Source organism: Patiria miniata, unplaced genomic scaffold (genome assembly GCF_015706575.1).
Source record: "Patiria miniata isolate m_02_andy unplaced genomic scaffold, ASM1570657v1 HiC_scaffold_29, whole genome shotgun sequence".
NCBI lineage: Eukaryota > Metazoa > Echinodermata > Asteroidea > Valvatida > Asterinidae > Patiria > Patiria miniata.
In genome coordinates this window covers 739,011-765,936 of record NW_024037068.1, presented here as the reverse complement: position 1 = coordinate 765,936, position 26,926 = coordinate 739,011, and the positions used below count along the sequence as shown (strand labels likewise).

The window sequence follows — 26,926 nt, the reverse complement described above, 5'->3', positions numbered from 1 at the left end:
ATTCACTTAAATTTGCCATTAATAAGCCGGGAATAAATGTGTGCTTGGTCGGTATTAAACACTATGTGTACAACTGGTTAAAGGGTAATTATCGGCATTCAGACTCCAAACAGTCTTAACATAGTGTTTAATACCGACCAAGCACATAATTATTTCAATAAATAATACCTTTTTCGGTTCAAAATCAAAACTTGTTGGTCCAAAAGTCAAAATTAGTCAAAATTTAAAATGTCCAATGATTTTGTTCAACAATTTAACTTCATGTTTTCCGAAACACCCCTCTAGCTATATAATGGAGTGTCCCGCTTGCGAGTAAGACATAATCAAATTTATGGCGATTGATGCGTACTGCATCAATTGTGCGTACTGCGCAATGATGCGCAGATGCAGCTGTGGTCAAGGGCGGATCCAGGGGGGGCCAAAGGGGGCCATGGCCCCCCCCAAAACGAAACCAATTTTTTTTTTTTTTATGTGACATCGCAATAAAGGCAGGCAATGAGTACACCACCATCTTTTCCTCAAAAAAACATTGGTTAAAGTGGTCAGAAATTGCCTCAGATCGCACCACAGAGCATCTAGAATCCAAAAAAATTTCGGGGCCCTTAAGCGGGCCCCGAACCCCACGCCGTAAATTTTTTTACCCACTTTTTTGGGGGGACCAAAAATTGTTTTGGCCCCCCCAAAAATTGTGTTTTGGATCCGCCCTTGGCTGTGGTGAGTGCGTTGTGAATGTAGGACTATGAAATACTGACTCACTGGTAGTATTGCGCATGCCTACGTGAGGATTGCGAACGTTCAACAAATGACACGGTAAAAGGATTTCATTGGAGCCCAATTTCATGTGACACTGGAAAAGTGTTTAAGACAACCAGCCATGTCTTTATCATCTTTTTGTGACCGGCCATGTGACGGGATCTCGACCAATGAGAATTGATAAACTGTCTTACGTGTTTATGAACAGAAAATAATAATGCATGTACATGTACAAGTTTTCCTAAACGTTTGACAATTACAACCAACATTTTAATAAAGTTGGTACCTTATACGCAATCTGCCTTCTAGTCTCATTGTACTAGGACTAAACAATGTTTTTAAATTATTTATAAATTATTAAGAGCACTTTCCCAGGAAGAAGTTATAAGTTGTACTTACTTAAAGACAGGGAACTATCTCTAGTGTTAAAAAACACCTTTAATATTTAAAACAATTTACTGCATTTCAAAATTACATCATTAGGCCAAAAAAAAAGGTCTCCAGTTTCTGGTATGGAGCTTGCCCCACAAGTGGTGCAGCGACGCGGCTTTTTAAAAAAAAACTTTTTCCTTTTTTTTTCTTAATTACAAAATTACAACACTGTCTGCAAATGATGCCCGACTAAATTTAGTGCAAAATATGTGGGAGTCCAGAGAGGCCACATAAAGCTTATACTCGATCGTAACCCCATCTAAAAACACGTTAAAATTGTGCAGCAGCAGGATTCCACTCAAACCAGTGAGTTTGGCAGATTTTAGATATCATCATACATTGAAAAAACAACTTTTTCATTTTGCCGACGCGCATGGCTACGGCGATGCGCGCGCATACCAGAAACCAGACACTTTTTTGGCCCTTAGGCCATGCCTAGTTAACAATGTTAATAAAACTATTAGAACAAATCGTCACATTAGTGCAACAAGGTCATAACTCGATTCTGCAACAAAGTCATATCTCGCGCGGATACGCTCCGTGCATCAAGGTCCGGGCTACATCCGGGTTTTTCTAAACGAGGTGTGACCTTTTGACATTGAAAACTCGCGTTTCAGGAACATAACTTCACACACCATTTTAGGAGATACGTGGACACAACAAAGTGGAAGCCTCTATTTTAAGATGATTGTTGATGCCAAATATATAATTTTGTTAGGAAAACAAGTAAAGTTGTTAAAAAGCTCCCCTACAGCAGTTTTAAGTAGACAAAGTATATGGCAAGATATACCATATATTAAACGTTTGAAAATCTCTGAAGATGTATTACATTTAAATACATTTTCTGTTAACCCATGGATGAAAATAATAAAATATTAAATAAATATATAAATTGAAATCATCAACTTGGATCGACAGAAAAGACTTGAAACTCGAGAGAGATGTTGCGCAGTAAGAATGACTCGTCAGCTACGAAGTACAGATCTGATGAATGCTCAGCGGTGTGGTCCCAGGCCTGGTTGACTTTGAGCAGAGCCACTACTGCAGACTCCCAGGCACCTTATACATGGAACCAAAATAAAACGGGGGGTGATGATTTTTTTTTTTTTAAACGTCAATGAAACAAGCCAAGTAACCAGCAAAAGCCAGCAACATTTCTGTTAAGCTTTCCATTCAATATGGCCTTCCAAGCAGATCAAAATCCCTTTTCTTCTTTAATTTTTTTAACTTTCTTTTCCCCAAATCTTCAGTTTTTATCAGCTGCATACAACCTGAAGAAATTTCAATATTTTCGTAAAAAATCTTGACATTCTCTGGGTGCAGGCCGGTAAATAGGCCCGAAATTGCTTACCCCAGCCAAATCACGATTTGCATGCCCTCAAATTCTCCGGTATTAGAGCATTTTGAGGGCCAGGAGTGGAAGCCATGCAGAGGACTGCGAGCTCGTGTTAGTGTGAAATTTGGATGAAATCAGGCCTTAAAACGGCTCTTTTTTGCAATGGAGTGTAGGCTGTTTTCAAAATGGCGTTGGGCTTCAGGCCTGCTTTTGATGGTGATCATCTTTGGATGGAATTATCTCTCAAAATTCATTTGTTAATCCCTCAAAAATTGAACGGAAAATGAAAGATGTTGAAATAAGCTTTAATTTGGTGTGTTGCAAACACTTTGGACAGTTTTGAGTATTTTGAATAATTTTAGGAAATGCATGTAATTATCACTGAGGTCTATGGCAGTCTGTTTACGGTCTGCAATCCTCTGATGCACCCCATTCTCTGATGGACACAAGGTGGCGCCGTTTATTGCAAAAACCGATGCAAATATTTGCATTTATATTGTACTTCTCCGCAATTTCCACTGTAAATTTTACTGTATTAAAGTCACGGTCCTTCAAAACAGTAGCTGTGCTCCTATAATTTCTATCCAATTTCTTTTTCAGTTCCTTTCCTTATAAATTTTAATATTTATTTTCTTACTAATAGATTTCTGTATAAAACAATACCGACAATATGAAATCTCTTTCCAACCCAATCCGTGCTTACTGTCGCCTGGCAACACTGCCATGGTAACCACGTAAAGTTTCACATTTTCAAATTTTCACATTTTCAAAATGCCTGGCACAATGCCAATTCCAGAAACTATAAAAATGTCAGATATGCCCACCTGATGATGTCACCATGATGTCACACACCTCCGCAAAATCACCGTGTTTGACAAAAACCTCTTTTTCCCGACCGCTTTCTGAATACCTTGATACAAGAAGTTCTTTCCTTGGTGGTTTATTTTGTCTGGATGTTGAGGAGTACACCTTGAGATGTGAGAAGGTCTCCTTCTGCAGACGATACTCAAATCGTAGTAGTCCCTGTATCGATTGAGTGAGGTTGAGCCCAAGGTTAGTCACATGCAAGAAATGAAGACGACTATTGACAGTATCTTTATTTTCTTTATTTTATTTACAGCCAAAGTAGGGATCACTTTTACATTGAAAACACCGCAAAAAAGAAAGTCCACAATCATTGGAGGGGTAATAATTTTGAATCCGATCGTCTTATGATAACATCATTGATATAGACCTTTGGGGGATTTTGTTAGCTACATTTTGACACCCTGTTTGCTCCCAAACACGTAGTTTGTCCAAGAATGACAATGGTTTATGAAAAACGATGCAGTTTGAAATTGCAATTTCAGAGATACGCAGGGAGAAATTGCTGAGCGCCAACACACATGCCTGTAGTTCATTGGCCCCTATCGCCTGCACAGTGCCCGCACAAAGCGTGGGTAATGCAATTTCACATGTTCCCATGCACACAAGAACTGTGTGATCGATATTTCCTGCCGTTCGTTTCGGGCAGTGTCACATTGTCAATCAGCAATTTCCACTCGACTCGCATACTCTTTAAATTTGCAACTTTTCAAACTGCATCATTTTTCATAAACCGTTGTCAATGTTGGACGATTTACAGTCTTTGGTACCAAACGGGGTATCAAAATGTAGCTAACACGGATGAGGGATAAACACGCAGTGAGCGAGGCCGGAAATATCTGTCAGCAACCCGATCGCAGCGAGGGAGGCCAGAAATATGAGTGTGCTGCCCGAGGGTGATGGCTTCAACCCGCCTGGCATTGAGGTAGAGAGTGAAAAGTAATCCTACGCCTGGTCGTTCCATTCTTGTCAAAATATTCCTGGCGTATTCCACCGTTCCATTCTACTCGGCTACGCCTCATTGCCTGGAAAATATTCCCTCCATTGCACTCAATAAACATTCATTATTTGCATAACAAGGAGGGATTTAGGATGGCCCCTCTTTGACCAGCAAAAATAATCAGCAATTCACCTTAAAATTTGCAGCTCTCAGCATAGCAGCCTTGGTCTCCTCCACAGCAAGGAACAGCCCGTCGGTCTTGCTGACGACATACGAGCCATTCTGTGTGGTTGGTTTGACGGTAGGATACAGGCCCTCGCTTGGTAGGTCAAAGGTCAAGTTTGTCACCTTCAATCTGGATGCAAGCTTCTGTAGATCTTTTCTGGGGAGGAAAGAAATATTAATTCAAATGGAACGAAAACATTTCAATGCTCCAGAACCATGGCATGTGAAAAATGGATCATACGTTGCAAAGTTGACTTTGGAAGTGGTATATGAATTGCAAACTACATAAAACAAATGTGAAAATAGCTTAAAATTGTAAACATTTCTAAAATCTATGTTGTCCACCTTTTTTGGGGGCTGGTTAACCTTAGATATACAGGAAATGTTTCACCTTGGACAGTGTTACCTTGGATATTTGGTTGTTAGACACTGAGACAAAGAAAAATGTAAAAACGAGTAAGGAAAAAAACATACCTGATGATATGCAGAGAGCTAGATGCCTCGGCGTACAGTGTGTTGTTGATCAGTGAAGCTGTCTGGTTTAGTGCTGAGATGATGTGTGAAACTGACAAATAACACACACAGTGAGAACTGATTTGAAAAATCTGATATATCATTAGGCATTCATAAATACCAAAGACAGTTTACTCATTCCCTATTGGTCGAGAGCCCGTCATGTGGCCGGTCTTAAACGGATGATACAGACATGGCTAGCCGGTCTTAAACACTTTTCCAGTGTCACATGAAATTTACACTCCATGAAATCCAGTGCCTTCTAACGTTTCATTGGTTGAACGTTCACATTCCTCAAATATGCATGCGCAATACTACCAGTGAATCAGTATTTCATGGTCCGAAATTCACACACCACCAGCCCAGCTGCATTTTGCGCGACATCGCGCAGTACACGCGACGCGCACGCCAATGTCCTTATCAGGTAACGAGTTGTGGAGGAGCATTCCATATTATAGTCAGAGCGGTGTTTCGTAAAACGTGAAGTAAAATTGTTGAACAAAATGGTTGGCAACGTCTAGTTTTTGACTTGTTTTGATTTCTGGACCGAAAAGATTTTTTTTTTTTGACCGCAAAGGTATTTATGAATAAGGGAATAAATGTGTGCTCGAGAGGTTTTTATCACTCTGTTTAATACCGCTTAGAGTCTGGGTGCTGATAATTACCCTCGCCTCCGGCTCGGGTAATTATCAGCACCCAGACTCTAAGCGGTATTAAACAGAGTGATAAATACCGACCGAGCACATATTTATTCCCATTCATAAATACCTTATCCGTAAAAAACTATCAAATAATTCGTTCAAAAAATCCCGATTTTGTTCAACAAGTTCACTTCATGCTTTTTGAAACATCCCTCTAGCAAAATAATGGAGTGTTCAGCTGGCGAGTAAGATGTAAACAACCCTTTTATGGGGATTGACGCGCGCGTAGCATGTTCTGCGCGATGTCACGCAGAACGCACCTGGGCCGTTGCGTTTTGAATTTAGAACTATAAAATTCTGACTCGCATGTAGTGTTGCGCATGCCTACGTGAGGATTGTGAACGTTCAACCAATGAAACGGTAAGAGGCACTGGATTTTTAGGAGTCCACATTTTATTGTGACACTGGAAAAGTGTTTAAGACCAGCTAGCCATGTCTTTATCATCCGTTTAAAACCGGCCACGTGACGGGCTCTCGACCAATAGGAATAGCTAAACTGTCTGTGGTATTTATGAATGGGAGTTAAATATGTGTTTGAATGGTATTAAACACTCTGTTTAAGACCGGTGGGAGTCTGGATGGGTGATAATTACCTGAGGCGAAGCCAAGGGTAATTATCACTCATCCAGACTCCCACCGGTCTTAAACAGAGTGTTATAATACCTCCGAAACACATATTTATTCCCTTATTAATCCTTGACAGGGCAATGATCAATGAGGTTTCCTGCCCAAGATAATTTCCAAGTCCCAATTCGTTTCTGTCAATGGTTATTATACGTAAACAACGCCTGAATAAATCCCTGTCATCTGATTGGCGGGTCGTTGATCACATGTCATTGAATTATTTGTCCAAACCCAATGACTATCCCCACCGAAAAAAAACGTGTTCCATTCCATGGTAAACAGAAGTTCCATTGCATGGGCATACTATTGGTGGTTCTATAACACAACTCTGGCGGCTCTGATGAGGATTTATTCATTCCTTGTATAAAACATATAATGAATGGTTCACATTCATGCAATGGAAAATGCACAAATAACGAAATGTTTGTGAGTGCATTGGTGAGAATAATTTCATTGGGTGATAATTTTGTGACTTGATAGATGGAATGTTCCATACTCCACAAGGCGAAGCTGAGTGGAATGAAACATGCCGTCTTACCCACTAATTTTGGCAAAAGTTTTGCCAAAGGGGAGATCTGTCATGATTTACATTTGTAGGAATAATACTTCTACTATTTTATATTAGATAAACATATAAAATTTATATTGAGAAAATTTTGAGAAAAAAAGCAAAGCATTACTAACACAAAAAACAACCCATTCAGAAAAAAGGGGGAAATTACTGCAATAAATCTCACCATTTAGATGTGGCGTTCGCTGGTAGAAGATAGCCTGGCGGTACAGACTGAACCAACTAGCAGGGAGGGACACGCCTGTGGTATCAGCACTGATATTCTTCCATTTGGCTGACAGCCAGGCTGTGCTGTGTAATGCATCCATGGCGGGACCGGTGGGGAGTATCACAGTTGCTTCTGCACAGAGAAAGAAAGTCGCTCATATTGATATTTATTGATAATTTTAAAGTGATGAATGACAACTCAGTCACAAGCCAAGTCAGAAGTCAATCACAATTTAATCAGAAGTCAATCACAATTTAGCACTCAATCAGATGTCAATCACAATTCAGTCACAAATCAAAACAAAAGTCAATCACAAGTCAAACCACAAGTCAGTCGCAAGTCAAGTCAGAATTCAATCACAAGCCAATCACAAGTCAATCATAAAACAATCACAATTCAGAAGTCAATCAGAAGTCAATCACAATTCAGTCACAAGTCAAGTCAAAAGTCAACCACAAGTCAAATTACAAGTCAGTAATAAGTCAAGTCAGAAGTTAATCACATGTCAAGTCACAAGTCAAATCAGAAGTCAATCACAAATCAAGTCGGAGGTCAATCACAAGTCAATCATAAGTCAATCACAAGTCAATCACAATTTAGAAGTCAATCAGAAGTCAATCACAAGTCAGTCACACGTCAGATAACAAGTAACGGAGAATGAACAATGACAAAGCAATGCTTTCAGACAAAGTAAGAACATTGTTTCAAACCTAAGACCTCATTCCTAATGGAGGCAAAGCGTCAAATCATTCACATTCCAACAGAATGATGCTTACCTGGGAAATCATTCATGGTCGGGATGATAATAACATCTGGAGAGGAGGCTAATCCAATGTAGAACTCCCACTGAGCATTGTATGTACTCCTGGAGGGAGAAAGAAGCAGTGATGTATCTGAAAATGTCCTTTACAACTTTCCAGGGCAAAATAAGGGCTTTCGATGACCAATTCCTACTTTGCTTTGGCATATTAGGCACATATTTACAATAAGCTGGAATAAGTCTTCATTACACTGAAATAAATATCTGTGCAGTGTGCATTACCATCAAGATGGCCTCCACTTCCCCTCACAGCCATCTGCTCCTCCCATGATTTCATGTTAAACTTACATGTCACCATATACTAAATAAGGCATCTACACATTATAACACATAGTTAGTGCTGTGCAAATACAGGTAGCAAGGAAACCGGGTACCCTATTGAAGCAAAGCACGGATACCCGGGTACCCGTAAAAGAAACCCAACCCCAAAATGCAAATCCCTGAAGTTGTCTGAACAGCTTTATTGCTTTACGGTGCAAACTGCAACTTTCGCGAGAGTCATTGACATAGAATGACGTGAAATCTGGTTTGATTTTCCATGTAGTCTAGTTATCATTTTGAAAATTCTCCGCAAATGGCATTCAAAACCTTTCTTATTCATTGTACGTGTATGAGAAGTTACTGAGTAATTTGTAAAGCTGTTTACAGGCACTCGATTCCATAATCTAGAACTGGTTCCTGACATCAGCAGTCGGGTACTCAGGTAGCCGGTTCAGATGCACACCCCTACGAATAATACGCATTTTTAAATCACGTATGGGTTGTGCGGGTATTTCACCTGTTTTTTATAACTTTTTTTGGAATATCATCTTTCCACAACTCCTCGCAAAAATAACGAATTCCATGGATTTTCCATGACTTTCCATAATAGTTTTAAATTTCAGGATCTTTCCATGAGTTTTTTCCCTGACTTTGGAAACCCTGCGGACATCCAGGGATGAAGCCAAAACTGAGAGACACAGCCGCGGTTTCAAAAACCTAGTTGACAATACCTGCGGTGTGTTTGCAGGTCCCGTCGTGGGAGGTATCTTAGACTCCGCCCCCAGCCTGCGCAGCCCCTGTTATCAAAGCCGGGGGACGCAGACCCGCACCACAGCACGCAGGAACCAGTTGCTACACAATCATTGCCAAACTTGCTCAGGTTTCTCTGAAAATAAATGAAGGGTGATGTTCACCATTTGTACAAAAGTGTATTTGTGCCGATTCAAGAACAATAAATAAAATCTGAAGCAGATTATTAAAAAAAATAACCTGCAAAACTTTCAGCTCAGTAGATATCATCAATTCTGAGGAAACTGTGGAAATGCATCTTTACTTTTCTTGACACAAAGTAAGATTTCTGTTGAAAGCCCTCCATTTTTAATTATTTATTACTACTTTTTGACTTACACACTCTTGTGGTATGATCCCCAGTTTGTCTTTCGGGAACAATAATTCTTATTCGCAGAACACCATACTACATGTAGGTGCAATGATTTCACAGGATGTTTGATCCTATTATTCACTTACAATTAAGCATAATATCTTCAAGTAAACCCGTATCCTCGATTCTGATTGGTCGATCCATGGCAACAATAGTGTGATATTATACTGTATTGCACGGTCCATATCGCACCCTGCGTACTGCGCTATTCCAAGATGCGAGCGACATTCCAGCTGCATGCGCTAAATTGCTGAAATGTTAGTGCAAAGTGTGCTCTTTCCAACTATACTGCGCGTCAAGTTTGCTTATAGATAAATTCGTTATCACAATCGCGCTTGAGGAACATGGAAAATGTAGTGCATTTGTGTCCCACATACAACTCGGCCTTCGGCCTCGTGGTATGTGGGACACAGATGCACTACATTAATCCGCGTTCCACTCGCCCTCGCGGGATAACGTATAATATTTTGGCAGTTTCATTGTTAAATGTTTGCAAAAGATGACTTCCATGCTCTTCAAAAATCGACTGTTTTTCTCCTTAAAGTTTTTCACTTTGTTTGTTTTGTTTTAATCAAATAAGAAAAACATTTTTGGTCAATGTCTCATTTTATATGAGCAACTTTTGTATTGGCAGAAAAAAAAAACATTTAAAATTGGAAGCTATTTTTCAAAGTACAAAATGCAATCACAGTTCATGCATCTTTAAAGACTTGTAAATGATTCTGATGTCACCAATCCAACCGAAGCTGGAGGCATGGCCCAGACTTCGAAAACACCTCACCTGGTATTGCACAGCATCTTCTAATGTCCCGTAGTAGTCCCACTCCGACATATTAGCTGGAGTGGGTTTCTCAATGAACGGCGCCCACCCAAAAGTGCCGTTGAGCAGGCCGCCCCATTCACCCCACAGTGCAGGACCGGAGGCAAAGTTGAGGTAGCTACCAATCCAAATAGGGGTGGTCATGTCTGGAGGGAGGCGAAGGGGCTTGGCGAGTAGATCTGCAAAAGAGACATTTTCAAATAGTTTAAAAGAAAAATCTTTGGTTTTGGAAGACAGCAAATATATTCCAATTAAATTCATTAACATATAGTGCAGGTGTGTAGTAAACGATACCTTTAAATTGCTCCGACGTAAGGCCTCCCCCAAAGATGAAGATGACGGGATGGTTGCCATGGTAAAGTACAACCTCGGGCCCAAGTATGAACACAGTGTCAATCAGATACTGCAAGTTCCTGTGGAATGCATCAACCACCTTGGAAAAAGGATGAGAAAAATATGGGTCAATTTTCAGCCAAGAGCATGACAAAAATGTTATTATAACACCTCACCCACGGATTCTGCATCACATGGCATTCGCTATTTTTTGCCATCTTGCTGAGCACGGCCAAACGTACTATAACCGAAGCAACCAAAGTATTATACCCATAGCAACCCAAGTACCACACGCATATAGCAACTGGTATTGCATGGCATGCACGTTGCACGTATTGTTCCCAAGCGCTAGCGCTACAGAGCTGGGTTCAAACATTTCGTGAAAGTATCTTTGGAATAAGTGCAAGTAAATTTTCAACTAATTTCGTATTCAAAATGGAAGAACATTTTAATTGTATTTAGATTAAATTAATCAGTTATCCTTTAAAATCAAGCAGAATCTGTGGGAGAGGTGTCATAAAACAAATATAGACGGTTTTACATGTATCTCGTGGTGTAGTAAAACCAGCCTCCCTTGGTGATCCATGGAGCATTCTCTTTCCCTAGGCTATGCCTCGGCAAAACAGAATGCTCCATCGATCACCTCAAGAGGCCAGTTTTACTACACCACTCGAAGCAGTCAATATTTGTATTTCTTGCATTTACAGAAATTTTGTTGGACCCCCCCCCCCACGCCATTTCTTTAGTGACTTTTGCCTTGTCTGTATATACTTATTGCAACCATAAAACCATCACATTTTGAGCCAAGCTATCAACTTAATTGTGGTGCTTCACAAAATACACATCATGTTTGTGGCAATTCACGGCGTGGTATCTGGTGCCACGCTAGCTTCTAAATGACTGTTACCTACTTCTCCACTGGTCTTATTCTTCAACTCTGTCGTGAGCCAGTGGTCGCACCTACAAAACAAAAAAAACACCACCCTAATAATCGTCCTCATATTTGACTGACGCCAAGTCAGGAACTGGCATTTCAGATTTCTGTTCGCACAAATCATGCTGAAGATTTAAATTCAGATAAAATTTGAAACAATTCGGGGCTACCACATGGACCTTATTCACGAGGAAGCCATTTTGGGTCATGTTCCCTGAATGTATGTTATAAATTGTGAATTGTTGAAATGGATGGGGCCAGGCTATTGATGCATTCTGGCCTTAAGTTTCTTCTTTCTTTTTTTAATCGGCGCGCATCTTAGAAAAGCGTGATGATATGCAAAGTGCGATACTGACCATGCTATTAGGTATAATATTACACTGTTGTTGCCATGGATAGACCAATCAGGATCAAGGATTCAAGTTTGCTTGAAGATAAAGCACTGTATAACAAAGTTGCAAAGCGCTTCACAATTATTACCCCTATTCATCAGGCCATGAGACCTAAATCTTGCAGCTTAAGATCAGTGCAATCTGGTCTCTACCCGTACAGGTACCCATTTATACTCATGGATGGTGAGAGGCAATTGTAGTAAACTGGCTTGCCCAAGAACACAAGAACCATGTTCCCCATCAGAGTTAAAAACCATACACCATTACACATGAGCCTGACACAATAACCACTGTACCACTTATAATTTTCTTTGAAATGAATCCATTACCAATTGATGGCGAGGGTAAACGCTCCGTACTTCTTGGCAATTCTCAGTAGCTGTCGGAGGGCTGTGTTGCTTGAGTGGTTCATGTGGCCCTGAAGTAATGATCAAAGATGCTTGTATTCAACAACGGACATAAAATATGACGGGTGTATCTATAAGAGTGTGATGAAGTTATTAGAGCACTTTGTGACACATTCTGGCACTGACATTCTGAATCCATGTGCTTAAAGGTAGAGTCGATCATTTGCAGCTTTCAAAAAGGTAACTGATGAAATTAAAGTTGAAAAACTTACTTGGTTTAAAGATTTAATGGTACTAAACTCCCACTGAAATTAAAGGTGGTTTGCAGTTCGGCGAATCCATGAATGGGTGTGCGCAAGCGCTGACACGATGCACACGCGCGCAGCGTTGCTGATATTCGTTCATTCACTGAATGAGAACGTGTCCCGGACGCTGATTTCGGGTGCAATTCGAGACATGACTTGGCAACTTTTTACTTGAAACCGAGATCCTGGAATATTGTTTTCTCAAAACTTTCAGCATTCACGGAGCTAAAACTTCATCAGGTCAGTTGCACCCGCCTTTAGATTTTGAGCACTTTTGTTGCTTCAAATGAAAAAAATGCATGTATGACAAATGATGTACCCTACCTTTAACAATAGAATGCATTAAAAGAAGATGGAATGGAAATTCCTCGGTCACCTTTACATGCAACACCAGGATACAAAAAATACAGTGCATTTCTAAAATTTACAAAATGTATATGCCACAAGGCTACTTTGACCTCTCACTGCTTGAAAAAGTATTTGATCAAGCTGAATCTAACCAGCCATACAACAACCTTGACGTAAGGGGTACTCAAAAATCCAACCCGTTCATTCTTTTTTTGAAAACAAGTGATTTATTGAGTGTCATTTTTCCCAAAAATACACAGTTTCTTGCAATTTCAAAGTCTCCACATACTGCAGTCTGCGACACAGAAGTTTAAAAGCATCATCATTTCACTCTCTTTAATCTTGCAGGAAATTTGTGGTCCCCTGCACTTCTCTTTGCAATACTTTAGCCAAATGCGTGTTTTTCGCTGTGAAGTTTCATGACTTTCTAGCTCAAGGGCGGATCAAGAACACAATTTTTTTTGGGGGGGGGGGGAGGGCAAAATTTTTTGGTCTCCCAAAAAGGGGGTCCCAAATAATACGGCGTTGGATTCGGGGCCAGCTTTAAGGGCCCCAAAATTTTTTTGGATTCTAGATGCTCTGTGGTGCAATCTGAGGCAATTTCTGACCACTTAAACAAAATCTTTTGGAGGAAAATGATAGTGGTGTACGCAGTGCCTGCCTTTATTGCGACGCCACTTAAAAAAAAGTTGGTTTTGTTGGGGGGGGGGGATGGCCCCCGTTGGCCCACCCCCCCCCACCCCACCCCCCCCCCCCCCCCCAAGATCCACCCTTGTTCTAGCTTCAAGTCTTTGTGCCAAATTTGTGAAAATTAGAGGCTGCGCACCATGGAAATCGCCTTTCCTCATGTATTCAGGTTTAAATTTAGTCAATTAAAATTCAAGCACATACCCATTCTAGGAGAAAACCGTCGATGCCTGCGGCCCTCGCTTGTAAGAACAGATACTCCTATGGACAAAATTCACAAGAAAATGCTATTGTGGATTACTATTGACCACAAACAAAATATGATTTTCAGTATACTCAGTTGGATCTACAGCTTTATTAGACAGGCAGATGCGTTGAGTGAAATTATTCCTGAGATCTGAAATATATCCTCAGCACCACGAAGTGACGTATCGTGTGCACAAAGTCCATGCATGATGGTACGTCACTTCATGGTGCACCCGACGATATGTTAGATGTTTGAAACAAGAGTGACATCATAAGCTCAGCACCTTTTTTGAACAAGTACCCTTTCAACAAACTAGGTTCCTATCAACGAGAGGTATCAAATATCCAATCTTGGGAATATTGGCAATGCTACCCACGAAAGTCCGAGCATACCCCATGCACACTGTAAAGTGAGGCATGTAAAGTAATGCATGTGCATTAGATATGCTCAGAATTTCTTGGGTAGCGCTGCCAATATTGCCAAGACTGGATTACAATCTCCAACCCTGCATCAACTTAACCGCATTTGTCACTGGTCTGGCTGCAAAAAAGGGGAAACAAAAAATTCAAAGCCAGTCTCGGACCAAGACGAGAGAAACAAAAATCCAAAATCTGGTATCAGACTCAGACTCTCATGTACCTGGAACAGTGGATCTAGGTCCGAGGTGAGCCCCATCCATGGGTAGAGGGTAGAGGCGATACTGACGTGCCGACTACCATCACTCGACAGGAGATCAGCATTGTACGTGAACACTGTTTGATCAGCATGGCTCTCAGCTGCTGTCCTGAGACAACAGAAAATAATCGTTCCAGGTGTTTACCGTATTTATTAATTTCTTTTCTGATTTCTGGTCAGCGCGCCCATCATCGTAGCCATGCGCGTCAGCAAAATTTAAAAAAAAAACTTTTCAAGGTAAGATGATGTCTCAATCCGCCAAACTCACTGGTTTGACTGGAACCCTGCTGCTGCACAATTTTAACGTGTTTTTAGATGGGTTACAATCGAGTATAAACTTGTTGTGGCCACTCTGGGCTCCCATATATTTTGCACTTAATTAAGTTGGGTACCATTTGCAGACGTACGTGTTGTAATTTTTAAATTGTGCGTCTGGAAGCCAGACTGAGGGAGCAATGGTCGTGTATCTGCATGGAACCTGTCAATGCTTTTTAATTGGCGCAATATGTAAGGGACCAGACTAATGACCAACCTGGTAGCATGCATGGTGTTGATATATGATGTACATGTACATTGTATAGTCTGACGTTACTGTTATATCTGATTTTTGTCTTGACTATCTAAATTTCTCAAAGAACATTCGTGTCAGTGGAGAGCATTATGGCCCACCCTGAATGATATGTTTTAGAGTTTTAAAAGGGGATCGAGGTGTTATCTGCAAAATCGGCCGACATTTGAAGAAAAGTAAAAGTAGGTGGAAAAAAAAATGCGTTGTCGCACCACTTTTGGGGCAAGTTCCATACCATCTAGAAACCGGAGACTTTTTTGTTGGCCTTACTCATGGAGTTCATTCCATTTATGAGAAAAGTACTTTTCCCACAGTAAGCAACATATGCACAAATAAAGTTGCCAAACATTATAACACCAATGTGAACGGTCTCCCACCAATGTGAACAGTCTTCCTAAGTCATATTAGCTATGTCTTCCAAAATGGCCGACATGCACGATGAACTCAACAATTCTGTCGGGCTAATATTTTCTGTTTTCAACATCACCACTAAAATCTAAGTTTATATACGTCACTGGAAAAATATCACTTCTAGTCACAAATAATACTTGGACTATTTTAAAAGCTGCACCAGTTACCACTATTTTGACAACCGTGTCATATCACGTCATTCTCTACTCATGGGAAATTCCATTTCTAATTATAGTCAAATTCAAAAGGACAAATGCAAGTATTTCGATGTGAAGTGAGGGGGCGGAAATAACACTAGCTTATCGTCGCTCGACTCGAACAATAACACTCATTGAAACTGCTTTTTCTATTTCACTTATTCTGGAGCCAGGAATTTTATTCCATTTTTCTTCCAGCCCTCGAAAACCATGCTCGGATTACTCCAGCTCTCCTAACAATAGAATATAAATATACAATTGTAATAACTTTCTCCCCAAAGTCCCCAACCACCTGCAGCATGACTTAGTGACCTCGGCACGTCTGCCCAGATACCGGTTTATTTTTAGAGATCTTGTTTAGCCCCCTCTATTGATAACTATTTGTTCGTAAAACGTAGGCCCCTCAAAATAATTTCACCACACAAGCTGGCTGATGAATTCTGTCTAAACAAACCACATTCAGTCATTGTAATTTGGCCGGCAAACTATTAAGAGAGGAAGGGGCAGGGCGAACAGTTATTTCTTGTTTGGTAAAAGGATTTGAGAATACCTTTAGTACAGAACAGAACAGGTTAAGGAGAGAAATGTATCATAGTTTCTCTGTTTTGGGGAGGGGTAGCTAGAGGTGGCCTGAAATCGGTGGGATTGGATACTGGAAGTTTTGAACTTTTTCAAAAATGCTATCTGAGGTTTTTTCTTTTTATAAACAGTTTGCTCTAAAGATAATTTTCTTATTTCCGTTTTTCCAAAGGGGGAGGGGCACCTACATTGACCACCTACTAGTAGGCTTCAAAATGCAATTGCTGGTTTAAATGTACATGTACCGGTATATTATTAACTGAACCAAAATTCTGCTCATTTTAATTTTGTATTACACAGCACCTTTCACACACAAAAAAGTGAAGTTGAAAACCATGTACAAACCGAACAATTCATCACAAATGATCTTACCCATGAAATGACCAAAGGCCAAAACTGCCGTCGTTTTCTCTGGTCAGCTTGTTACTTGTCAAATCAGCCAACACCTACAACAACATCAAAAATAACAACAAAAATGAAACTGTCTTTCTTGCATTTCAGACTGCAGTTCTTGTGATGTTTCAATGTTTGAAACAGTTAGGAGCAACTAAATAAGCACTGTCAATGTAGAGCATCACAATGTCATAAACAGAACATTCAGTTGCATACTGATGGGGGGGGGTTGCAATGTCAATGCAGAGCGTAATAGTTTCATGAATAGAACATTCAGTGGCATGGCATCGGGGGGGGGGGGGGGGGGGGGAGGGAGGGGGCCACGTCATTGTAGAGCGTCAGTATTCCATGAATAGAAAATTCAGTGGCAAATCATCTGATAGGGGGGGAAAGGGGGTATATTTATGCAATGTCAATGCAGAGCGTCATAATTTCATGAATAGAACATTCAGTGGCATATAGCATCTGAGGGAGGGGGGGGGGTTAAGGGGGTATTTATGAACTGTCAATGTAGAATGTCATAATTTCATAAAAAGAAAACATCCAGTGGCATACAAAATCCAGGGGAGGGGGTGGGGGATGTAATTTTCCACCTCCAAATACGAGGAACTACCTCCAAGCACATTGCCGCATGCGTTTTTTATGAGGCGAGCATATATTTTATTACTCCTATTGGTCGAAGGAGCAGACGAGAGTGCATGAATACTACCCAATGATAAACCTGTATACCCAATGATAAGTCTGTACATTGTTGTATATCTTTCTGCTTTATGATTCAATAAAGTTAGGCCCTTGCGTGAACAAATTGTAAAGCTACCGTGGGTATATTCACCTTTTTCTTTGCACTGACACACAAGGACGAATGCAGGAAACATAGGAATACGACAGCTAAGAGATGTGAAACTCCAACGGCAGGGAACATATTACAGAAAGCTCTTCAAGAAATCTGCAAAAAAACACAAAGGTGACCATCAAACCAAAGGATTCTTCAGAACAAGTTCTAAACTTGTTTGTTTCTCACGTGCAGTAGAAAGAGTTTACTGTACATGTTTATCTATTCCTCAAAGTATGGTAAAACTACAATGTAGCGAACCTCAATATAACATGCCGCCTCTGTATAAAGAGTTTGTTTTCAGGAATGTTGGTAAGGCCAAAGAAAAGTACATGTATGTGTTTACTTAACCGACCTGGATTTTTTAAGGTCAAATTTCCAACCTCAAACTTGTTTTGCCTTTATATTTGGCAAACAAATAAATCAAAATAAAGGGTGTTTTTAAAATATTTTTTTTTGGAATCGCTAAGAGTTTTTGGTGTACTTTTAGTTTTAATAATTAAAACAGAATACTGGTACCCAGAAGTAAACAGTAAGTACAAAAGATTGACAAAACAAAAATAAAAATAAAAATAAATGTTAACCCAAAAATATTTTCAATAATAGGCTTTGCCCTTCACTGACGTATATAAACAATGTTTACCCAGTGTGTGACCTCCCGAGTGAAAGTTGGAAAAAAATCACTCGGGACTCGAAAAATATTTTCTCACCAACCTGGACAATTTTATTGGGCGTTACTGTAAATTCGGTGAACAGACAACAAATAAACATGTATGCATGAATGACTGGTACACAACCTGTACAATTCAAAAGTTAATGCCAAGGTGGAAAAACTTGAATTCAATGGATAAAAAAAATGGGGCGACAACTGTAACTTTCCCTCATGAGAAAATACACTAATGACAATGGGAGGTGGGTGTGACAGTTTGCCATGAAACGCCCACGTACCATCTCCTGCCAACTACCAAAACATCAGGTGACCATCTGACGTCACAAGTGAAGTGAGAGTATATAAAACCGTGTACACCCTATTTTTGGCACTCTGGCAGTCTACTGAAGATGAAGTTACAGGTGAGTTGGTTAAAACCATTATCTTTACATTCTGGCTGGATAGCTCATCCACATAACGCTTTAACTCTGTTGCATTTTGACCAGTTCACCTGTGACGTAATCAACTTAACCATGTCTACAGCACACAGTGCAATGGAACCGGAAGTTAATGCAACTTTAGCCAAATGGGCACCAGTCTAGTGGTGTATGCGCGTGTATTACGAAGTCACTTATGAACCAAATATGTACATTTTGCGACAGTCTCGACTCCAAGGGCAGGTGCACGTTCCTTCACTAACGTACAAGTCATGATGGGAACCAAATGGAGCAGCAAGATTGTACCCAAGATTGTACTGTGTTGCTTGTAATTTTTTTATTTGTCTGCTTATAATCAATTTTATCACTAAATGATCTAATTATTTAAAAGTACCAAATTTGCAATGGATCTTCTCCTGTTGGTTGTATATTATACGTGTTGTGCTAAATGAAGGCTAACCTCATGCAAACATCTCACTGTGAGTGCATTGCATACTGTACTTTCTTATGGAGAACTTTGTACAAAACCCCATAGACAATTTTGTGACAAGTGGGATCCTGGAAACAGGAGAATAACCAATCAACAGCCACATACCGTATTTTAACCAATTGCTGAGAGGGCTTTGAGTGGCAACCAGCCAATAAGGGATCTTGATCTGCGACACTTGGCAAGGCCTGGCTATGGACCAATGAAAAGTAGGGTTGGTTCTTTACATCTTAAGAGGTAGAAAGTTTAGGCGGTAAGGAAAAATTGCTATGCAGTCACTTGTGTCTCAGCCTTTGAAGAAACAAGTTGTGTAGTCAATTTTACTTCAAAAATTTTAATTCTTACATTCTTACAACTTTATAAACTTTAATTCTTTCTGGAGTCTTTTATAACATCTCTTGCACAACTGATGTCCCACACCTTTGTACTGAGACACAGCTTTTTGTTTTTGGGGAGATTGTTGCTTTCCCAGTGGAAAACTTCTAAAAGGATCTTCAAGCAGGCCCGGATTACCTAAAAGGCACAGTAGGCACTGTGCCTAGGGCCTACGAAAAATTTGGGGCCTTTACGAAAATTTTGGGGCCTATACGAAAAATTTGGGGGCCTATGAAAATACCGCAGTGTGCCATTAAACACAAAATAGGCCTACCCACAAATGCAAGTGTGTATTATTTTGCCTGCAATCGGGGACCCCCTATTGTCACTCTTTTGTTTTTACTTTTTAGGAAGACCTCCCATTATGTTTTTTTACGCAATCGTCATATGTTTGTCCCCGAGTGAAAGAATGTGGCCTACATTTGATTCTGTAGCTCCAAATTGCTGATTCAATGACCACAAACTCGAAGATGATGATAAATTGATGGAACAAATTTTGATAAAAGTGGTCAGAATTTGCCTTAGATCGCACCACAGAGCGTCTAGCATCCCATTTTTGGGGGGGCCCTTAAGCGGGCCCCGAACCACAGGCCGTTTAGGCTTCGCACTCGCATAAGTTCTGATCAAGATACACATGTATGTACCATCCCCACTTTTGAGAAGCGATTGACGCCCTTGGTGCCAACAGGCTTTTAGAGCCTAGGACCTAAACCAGATTATCCTGGCTAGATTTGTACAGTGCTAACATGAATTTGGTGCCGGTGCCTACAGCAGAGTATAGGGCCTACGAAACACTTAATCCAAGCCTGTCTTCAAGCGTGGATTGGGGCGCCTGACCAATTTTCCTGAACAGTTTCAAATTTTGCATCAACTTTCACTTCCAGCTCCTGAACAGCAGTGTGACACACCAGTGGACAACGTTACAGACTTACAATTGTTTGGCTCAACTCGATTAGGACAATTATCTACGTTGGACGATGCCAGGACCAAAACGGACAGCACCACCACTGTCAAGTTCAGCAGACATCGACACGGACCATGGCCATGATGGAGTACAGCCAAGTAAGCAGCGTCGAGGGGCCAAATCGTCTACCAGATCAGGTGGTGAAGCATCGTTTCAAGGTAAAGGGCAGGGTAACACTAATAACAGTGCCCCCAGTTTCGATACGGCCACTCCTCTCATTTTTGATACTGCTAATAATGACACTACCTTAATCCTGTCAGTTGTCAAACCTTTGGGTATAAAACCCTTCCGGCTGAGGCGTGCACACACAACATTTTCTGGTTACTTGTGGTTTTTTAATTTGTCTAAAGATGGAATGTCTGTCTCTTTATTCGTTTATTATCCAAGATTGATTTGATGGACATGAAATGAACTTCATTGACATCGAATGCTTTCATCCAAAAATCACAAATAATATTCCTTTGAAATACAGGCAAAGGCGGAGAAGAGATGTCTATTCAACACAAAGACCATCTTAATGTCCCGGATGGGGTACCAAGTCCTAAAATTCAGAGGTACATTAAATGGAAACCATATACTTTCTTTCCTGTTTTTTTTTTGGGGGGGGGGGGGAAAGGAGAAGGGTGCGAGTTGAAAATTCTTTGTGGTTTATTAACGTGGAAATCTCTATTAGTTTTCAAATGGGAAAAAATAAGCCCTATTAAATTGTTATTAAGACTGGTGCAATTTTCTGTGATCTTTTGTGAATTTACATGTACAACAGGTCAATAAATTTCAGTTAGTGTGAGGAACATAATACAATTTTACCATAATCCTGACTAATTGAGTTTCCTAACGGGATCGTTTGATAAATAGATACAGTTTCTTTAAGTGTATTATAATTTAATGTAGTTGCTCAACCACAAAAAAAATGTGCTCAACCACAAAAAAAACTGGAATAAACTTGCAATTTTCTGAAATTAAAAAAAAATCGACTATTAATTAGGTTTTGTGTAACAAATGGAATGGTACAAATGAGAGAAGGCATTTGCCACCACTTTCATACAGTTAGGTATTGCACACACACAAAATTAGTGAAATTAAACAGGTGTGACTGCACAATAAGCCGTATTGCAAGAAGTCTTACATGAAAGTCTTGCATGAATCGATCAAAAAGATCCCTGCCAGAGCTTAAACATGCCACACTGAAAAATGCGATGCAGATGGCACATATGGAGCGCCATACTTTTGGTCAATTGTCGAGGACAGACGCTCCTGCCAGAGCTTAAAAAGTTACTGGAATAGTCTGGCACTGAGAGGTCAAGCAACAATCTGACAAAAATCCATGTTGGGTCTACTGACTAAAACCACGAATTGACAAACTGTAATTGCTCAATCCACAAAGGGACAAATTGTCATGTGGTAATTTGTGGTAATTTAGTTTGCACAGTCCTTTAGCTGTAGTAAGAAATGATTGCAGAAATATATTTTCATTTTTACTATATATTTTCATTTTTGAGTTTGCTCACGTTCGCCAAACAATTGTCACAAGACGACGATGAAGAAAATTTAAAAACAAGCAGTCAGTCAACAAGCTGCATTCCCGACGTGCCCACCAAGTTCCCGTATGACATGTCCCACAAGTCACCCGGCAAAGCGGTCATTGTCAACAACGTGAGCTTTAAGTGGCTGAGAGAAAGGAAGGGAAGCGACAAGGACACAGCCGACCTGGGAAATGCCCTGCAACGTTTGCGATTCAAGACGGAAATACACAAGGATTTGAATCGTGTCAAACTTCAGAAAGTTTTCACAGATGGTGAGGACCAGAATATGCCGCTATCCTCTTTTTTGCGATAACTGTCTGTGCTCATCAACAAATTATTTTTTCTCTCTCCACGAATTTTCAATTTTCAATGTTTTATTTCAATATTAAACAATAAAATCTTTTATTTTGGGCGTCTGCAACCCTCTAAAAAAAAAGGGCTTTTCTTCTGTGTCGTTTTTGCACACAAAATAAAAAAAGTCTGCCCTGTGAGTATCATGGTTCCCAGCATTTTACCCTGGAGAATTTTCCGGCAGAAACAGAGAAAAAAAGAAACAAGAAAAGAAAACTTGTAAAGCAATTATTGCAAAAATGAAATAGAGCCAATTTTTGAGTTCGAGGTCTCATTCAAAAGTAAACAACTTTTTGTACAGGCCTAAAACTAAAAAAATATATATTTATCTATATTTTTCGGGAGGAAACTCAAAAATATCACGGATATCCATCTTTAAAATATCTGTCTTCCTTTTGTTTTATTGCAGTGTCTACAGAAGATCACAGTGACTGCGACTGTTTAATATTTTGCATTATGACGCATGGCGATTCAGGCGGCAAAATACATTGCACAGACGGTTCCCTGCACTTGGACGACCTGATGCAAGATTTTAAGGGAGATCGGTGCAAAAGTCTTGCTGGAAAGCCCAAAGTCTTTGTCATTCAGGTAAAATAAGCGTGTTCTCTTACCTGCCAGGGTGCAAATTTAAACCCAACACAGAGGACGTCACAGCCTCACAAGTTAATTTGTTTTACTAATAAATGGCACAACACACTGAGAACATTTGTACAGCCGTATCATCCAGCTACAGTGTTGTAGTACTCGTAATCGGTACTCATACTCGAGTACTACTCGGATACTTTTTTAGAGTACAAGTACTTGTACTCGAATATCAAAGTACTTGAATTCAAAAGAAGGTACTTGTACTCCGCCATCAAAGTACATGTACTCATACTCGAATAGCAGTACTAAAAAAAAAATGGTAAAGCTTGACTCACCACGGCCTTATTTTATCGACACTTTCAGTTGGAAATGGTTGATTGGCTTGTGGAGAAATCAACTTTTCCTGATTTTCATCTGTGCACGTCCGGACAAACACATTTAACAGCTAGCCTCGAGTGGGTCTGCATATCAGTCTGACTTGGCCTGGGCAAATTACGCACAATGAACCATTTGCTGTATGGCCATACTCGGAATACAAGTACTCGTACTCGTACTCGGTAACATAAGTACTCGGCAGTACTCAGTACTCGGAAAAAAGTACTAGACTACAACATGTCCAGCTACATATTTTAAAATTTGAGTTGGTAAAGTGAACACAATTTTCCATTTCTCTGGTCCCCCGTCCTTATAGGCTTGCCGTGGTATGCATTGCGACAGAGGAGTTGACCTTGGCAAGGCCGACCAAGCCAGAGAAAACGCTGAAATTGTTCAAAGCACAGCATCCACAAGTCTGGTGATTCCTGTTGAAGCAGACTTTTTTGTAGCGTACTCAACCCCTCCTGGTAAGCCACTTTGACATTTGAATTTATGATGCAAGAAACTTGAAAATAGAGAATTATAACAAATACATGTTGCAAGATAAAGTCCTGGATAAACACGTCTTTATACTTTATAAGCAAATCTTACACGGCCGGCGTGCCAGCAAATCGGAGCCGTCCGCGAAACATGGCACAAAGGCTATTGATTGGTCGCTAGCTGTCGGCTACCGAAGTCACGAACAGGAGATTTCCACTGATTGGTGGAAAGTTCGCTGTGTGATCGGTTCGTGAAAAAAAAAAAGATTTGAAGGCTTGTGCATCGGTCGATGGCTGTGATCTCACAAAGTCAATGACGAAAGATTTCTACTGACTGGTTAAAATTTGAAGTGCTGAATCGCACACAGACTTAGGCCTAGCGCCTACATATGTAGTGATAATTATGCAAAGAAATACCCCAAAAGTATTGCGATCGATTTTGATGAATGTTATTATATAGTTTGTTGTATTTTCTTGGGACATAGAGTACGTGTCATGGCTGAATCCAACCTTGGGGTCGTGGTTTATCCAAGCTCTGGTCAAGGTACTGAACGAAAAAGGGACATCGCTGGAAATCAACCAACTCCTGACCAGGGTGAACCACATCGTGGCGTATCAGGGGGAGGCCAAGAAACAGATGCCGTACTACACGTCTACGCTGACTAAAGACCTTTACTTCCATGAATAAAAACATTAAAAGGTGCAGTATTGGCAATTTCTTCTTCAATCTTACTTAGTTTACCTGTTCCTACTGGTCGAGAGCCCCTCACGTGGGTGTTTTTTAAACAGATGCTAAAACACCGGCACAAAGTTTTTAAGACCGGCCAGAAATAAAGGTGGCCCCTACATCAGGACAATAAATGTCTGCTTACGAAAATGTACATGTATATTAAGTTTGTAGGTTTTGAAGTGTGAAAATTATACAAATTTGTATAGAGGGACTAATTATGGTTTACATTTTTTTTGTCTTATAGGAAGAAAACATGGCTTCGCTCGGGTGGCGACCACACCCCTGCCCGGTTTTAAACTAGCCGTTTAAAACTGGGTGAGTAAAAAAAAGCGGAACCCAAACCCCGTAAAATATATGTCAAACTTTAAATAAAAAAACATGTAGCACGAAAATAATGACTGGAAGGCCAACTTCATCAGCTACTTTTAGATGTAAAAAATACTGAAATTACTCAATCCATTCAAAGAATATCACCATTTAAACACAATGACCCTAAAACCTGTCTCGTCCGAAAAGCAAAGCAATTCATTGTGTGTTTTGACTGTTTGGAACAAACAAAAAAAATGACACAGAACACTTGTTTCAACAACTGTCACCAACTGTAGTACACAATATCTTTATTAACGACGTACTCTGGTTAGCTAAACAATATGATGTATAAATCCACTTTTTTAAAAGATGTGCATTCAAAAAATTTTGTTGAATATTTATTACTTTTAAACTGAGGTTTTATCGCTGGTGAAGTTTGAAGACAATTGTGACAATGATTCTTGAAATCGCATTTTTGGACGGAAAAGGATTTAAGGTTATGATTGTGTTTGAGTGGTGATATTCTTTGAATGGATTGAGCAATTTCAGTAATTTTTTCAACTAAAAGTAGCTTATGAAAATTGGCTTTCCAGTCATTTTTTGGGGGTGGTACATATTTTTTTTGAATACGAAATATACTTTTTGGGGTTTGGGTTCTGCTTTTTTGACTCGCCCTGTATCTACATGTATAGCAAAAATAGTGGCATACTTTCCTGGTACAATAAAACCACGACACCTGTTCACATGTACCTCAGTTTTTATATGTATATTTGGATTTAAGAGAATACCTACGGTACTGGCACTTCACTGAATAGAATTCTATGTAATTGCTCCTTTTTTTTTTAAAGATTATTTAATATCGCACTGATTAATATACAATTATGAAATGTCTATTTCAATGAGAACATGATAGTAATGGTGTTACATGTATATTTGGACCTTATTAGAGGAATTGTTTTATTTTACGTTTTCTATCAACTACTAATTTTTCTATATATCTCCTCTGGATGTATCTTATATCAACTGAAATGTATATCTTATAATGTACTGAAGTTAAATACTCCACGTAAACATACATGTGCAGATTTATTGGAGGTTAACATCGTAACGATTTCAAATACATGTAGTTGAAACTTACGACTGTTTACAAGCATGCAATTAAGAATGTAGAAAAAATCGAAGAAATTCCAAACCAAACAAGACTCTGTTCAGTATTTTTCAATTTGTAATGGCATTCGTGAGAAGTAAAAAAAAAACCGAAGAAATCAGCGGATCCGAGGAATTTGCATGCCTGTTAATGAATAGATTTTAAGTGAAAATGTACCATATATGTAAAATAAGTAATACCTTAAAAAAGAAATCAACACCTTCAAAGTTACACATGTTGTTTACTTTTTCCTTATTTTATGTTTACATTAAATGGATTTGTGCTGATTTGGTAGAACTGATACTTGTCAATTTGTGTCATACGTGTATGTACTGGTTTTTGCAAATCCTACATATTGTAGGCCTACTCTTTGTTCCTGACTGCAGGGGCATGAATCCCTGGGGTGGGGGAGGAGATGGGGGGGGGGATAGGGGGATGGAGGTATATATCCCCCCCCCCACTTTTTGACCGGGGGATGGGCTATTGAATCACCCCCCCCCCTCAACTTTTTCGCGATGAGAAACCAAAAAATGCAGATTTTTGGAGGTATTTTTTCGAACTTCCCAACAACCAAATGTATTCAATAGCACAGAAAAATGTCGAAAAATGTTGAAAAGAGTACAAAAGCTTAAAATGCCTCGTTGAGGTAAAGCACGAGTAAACAAAGATACATCTGTATCATGAACAACCCGTGTTCAGTCCCCCCCCCCCCTTTCCAATTTCCACAGATGGGCAATTTTTGTATGATTTTGGACATCCCCCATCCCCCCCCCCCCACTCGCCGTCACAGATTTACGCCATACTGCCTAAATGACTATCACTGACTGATGGCAAGTGTTGACTTGCTTATGATTTAGCCTGGTTGGCTGGTGAAGAGGGCTGGGCAGTGCTGTCGTATAGGAAAGCCTAAATCCAGGTTAAATCTAGCTCATTGTGTAGACAGCTCACATAAAAATGTCTTCCAGTGAAAAGCCATTCAAAATCAACTGAACATTGAGTTGGGACCAGGTTCACTAGACTTGCCTCCATCTTTTATC

The 26,926-nt window shown here is 39.9% G+C and overlaps 3 protein-coding genes across 5 annotated transcripts; 2 read left to right on the top strand and 1 right to left on the bottom strand.

Annotated features, from left to right (window-relative positions):
• Positions 1-1,428: 1,428 nt before the first annotated feature.
• Positions 1,429-17,619, bottom strand: LOC119736056. Of its 3 annotated transcripts, XM_038210060.1 has the most exons (15): positions 17,479-17,619; positions 16,626-16,699; positions 14,463-14,607; positions 13,781-13,837; positions 12,219-12,307; positions 11,475-11,523; positions 10,525-10,663; positions 10,192-10,409; positions 8,980-9,134; positions 7,944-8,032; positions 7,126-7,299; positions 5,025-5,115; positions 4,518-4,707; positions 3,346-3,544; positions 1,430-2,244 (listed from the first exon to the last, which is right to left on the bottom strand). In XM_038210060.1, the coding sequence occupies exons 1-15, from the start codon at positions 17,566-17,568 to the stop codon at positions 2,087-2,089; spliced, it is 1,917 nt and encodes a 638-aa protein (XP_038065988.1). In that variant the 5' UTR covers positions 17,569-17,619; the 3' UTR covers positions 1,430-2,086. The 3 variants fall into 3 exon arrangements, with proteins under 3 accessions (XP_038065990.1, XP_038065988.1, XP_038065989.1); XM_038210061.1 differs by lacking the exon at positions 17,479-17,619 and having other exon boundaries at positions 14,463-14,602; positions 16,626-16,690; XM_038210062.1 differs by lacking the exons at positions 11,475-11,523; positions 17,479-17,619 and having other exon boundaries at positions 1,429-2,244.
• A 4,280-nt stretch (positions 17,620-21,899) lies between these two features.
• Positions 21,900-22,866, top strand: LOC119735824 (caspase-6-like). The gene is made up of 2 exons (XM_038209761.1): positions 21,900-22,185; positions 22,674-22,866. The coding sequence occupies exons 1-2, from the start codon at positions 22,002-22,004 to the stop codon at positions 22,859-22,861; spliced, it is 372 nt and encodes a 123-aa protein (XP_038065689.1). The 5' UTR covers positions 21,900-22,001; the 3' UTR covers positions 22,862-22,866.
• Positions 22,867-22,947: 81 nt separating this feature from the next.
• Positions 22,948-24,779, top strand: LOC119735823 (caspase-7-like). Its single transcript, XM_038209759.1, has 3 exons — positions 22,948-23,010; positions 23,541-23,691; positions 24,189-24,779. The coding sequence occupies exons 1-3, from the start codon at positions 22,948-22,950 to the stop codon at positions 24,389-24,391; spliced, it is 417 nt and encodes a 138-aa protein (XP_038065687.1). The 3' UTR covers positions 24,392-24,779.
• The last annotated feature ends 2,147 nt before the right edge of the window (positions 24,780-26,926 follow it).

Excerpts from the sequence above, each read along its gene's own strand:
- LOC119735824 (XM_038209761.1), top strand. The coding sequence starts at position 22,002 with ATGTCCCACAAGTCACCCGGCAAAGCGGTCATTGTCAACAACGTGAGC. Across the intron at positions 22,186-22,673 it reads TCAGAAAGTTTTCACAGATG|TGTCTACAGAAGATCACAGT; the intron begins GTGAGGACCAGA and ends GTTTTATTGCAG.
- LOC119735823 (XM_038209759.1), top strand. The coding sequence starts at position 22,948 with ATGGCACAACACACTGAGAACATTTGTACAGCCGTATCATCCAGCTAC. Across the intron at positions 23,011-23,540 it reads GCTACAGTGTTGTAGTACTC|GCTTGCCGTGGTATGCATTG; the intron begins GTAATCGGTACT and ends CCGTCCTTATAG. Across the intron at positions 23,692-24,188 it reads AGCGTACTCAACCCCTCCTG|AGTACGTGTCATGGCTGAAT; the intron begins GTAAGCCACTTT and ends CTTGGGACATAG.
- LOC119736056 (XM_038210060.1), bottom strand. The coding sequence starts at position 17,568 with ATGTTCCCTGCCGTTGGAGTTTCACATCTCTTAGCTGTCGTATTCCTA. Across the intron at positions 10,410-10,524 it reads TACGTCGGAGCAATTTAAAG|ATCTACTCGCCAAGCCCCTT; the intron begins GTATCGTTTACT and ends TCTCTTTTGCAG. Across the intron at positions 5,116-7,125 it reads GCGAACGCCACATCTAAATG|TTTCACACATCATCTCAGCA; the intron begins GTGAGATTTATT and ends GTTATTTGTCAG.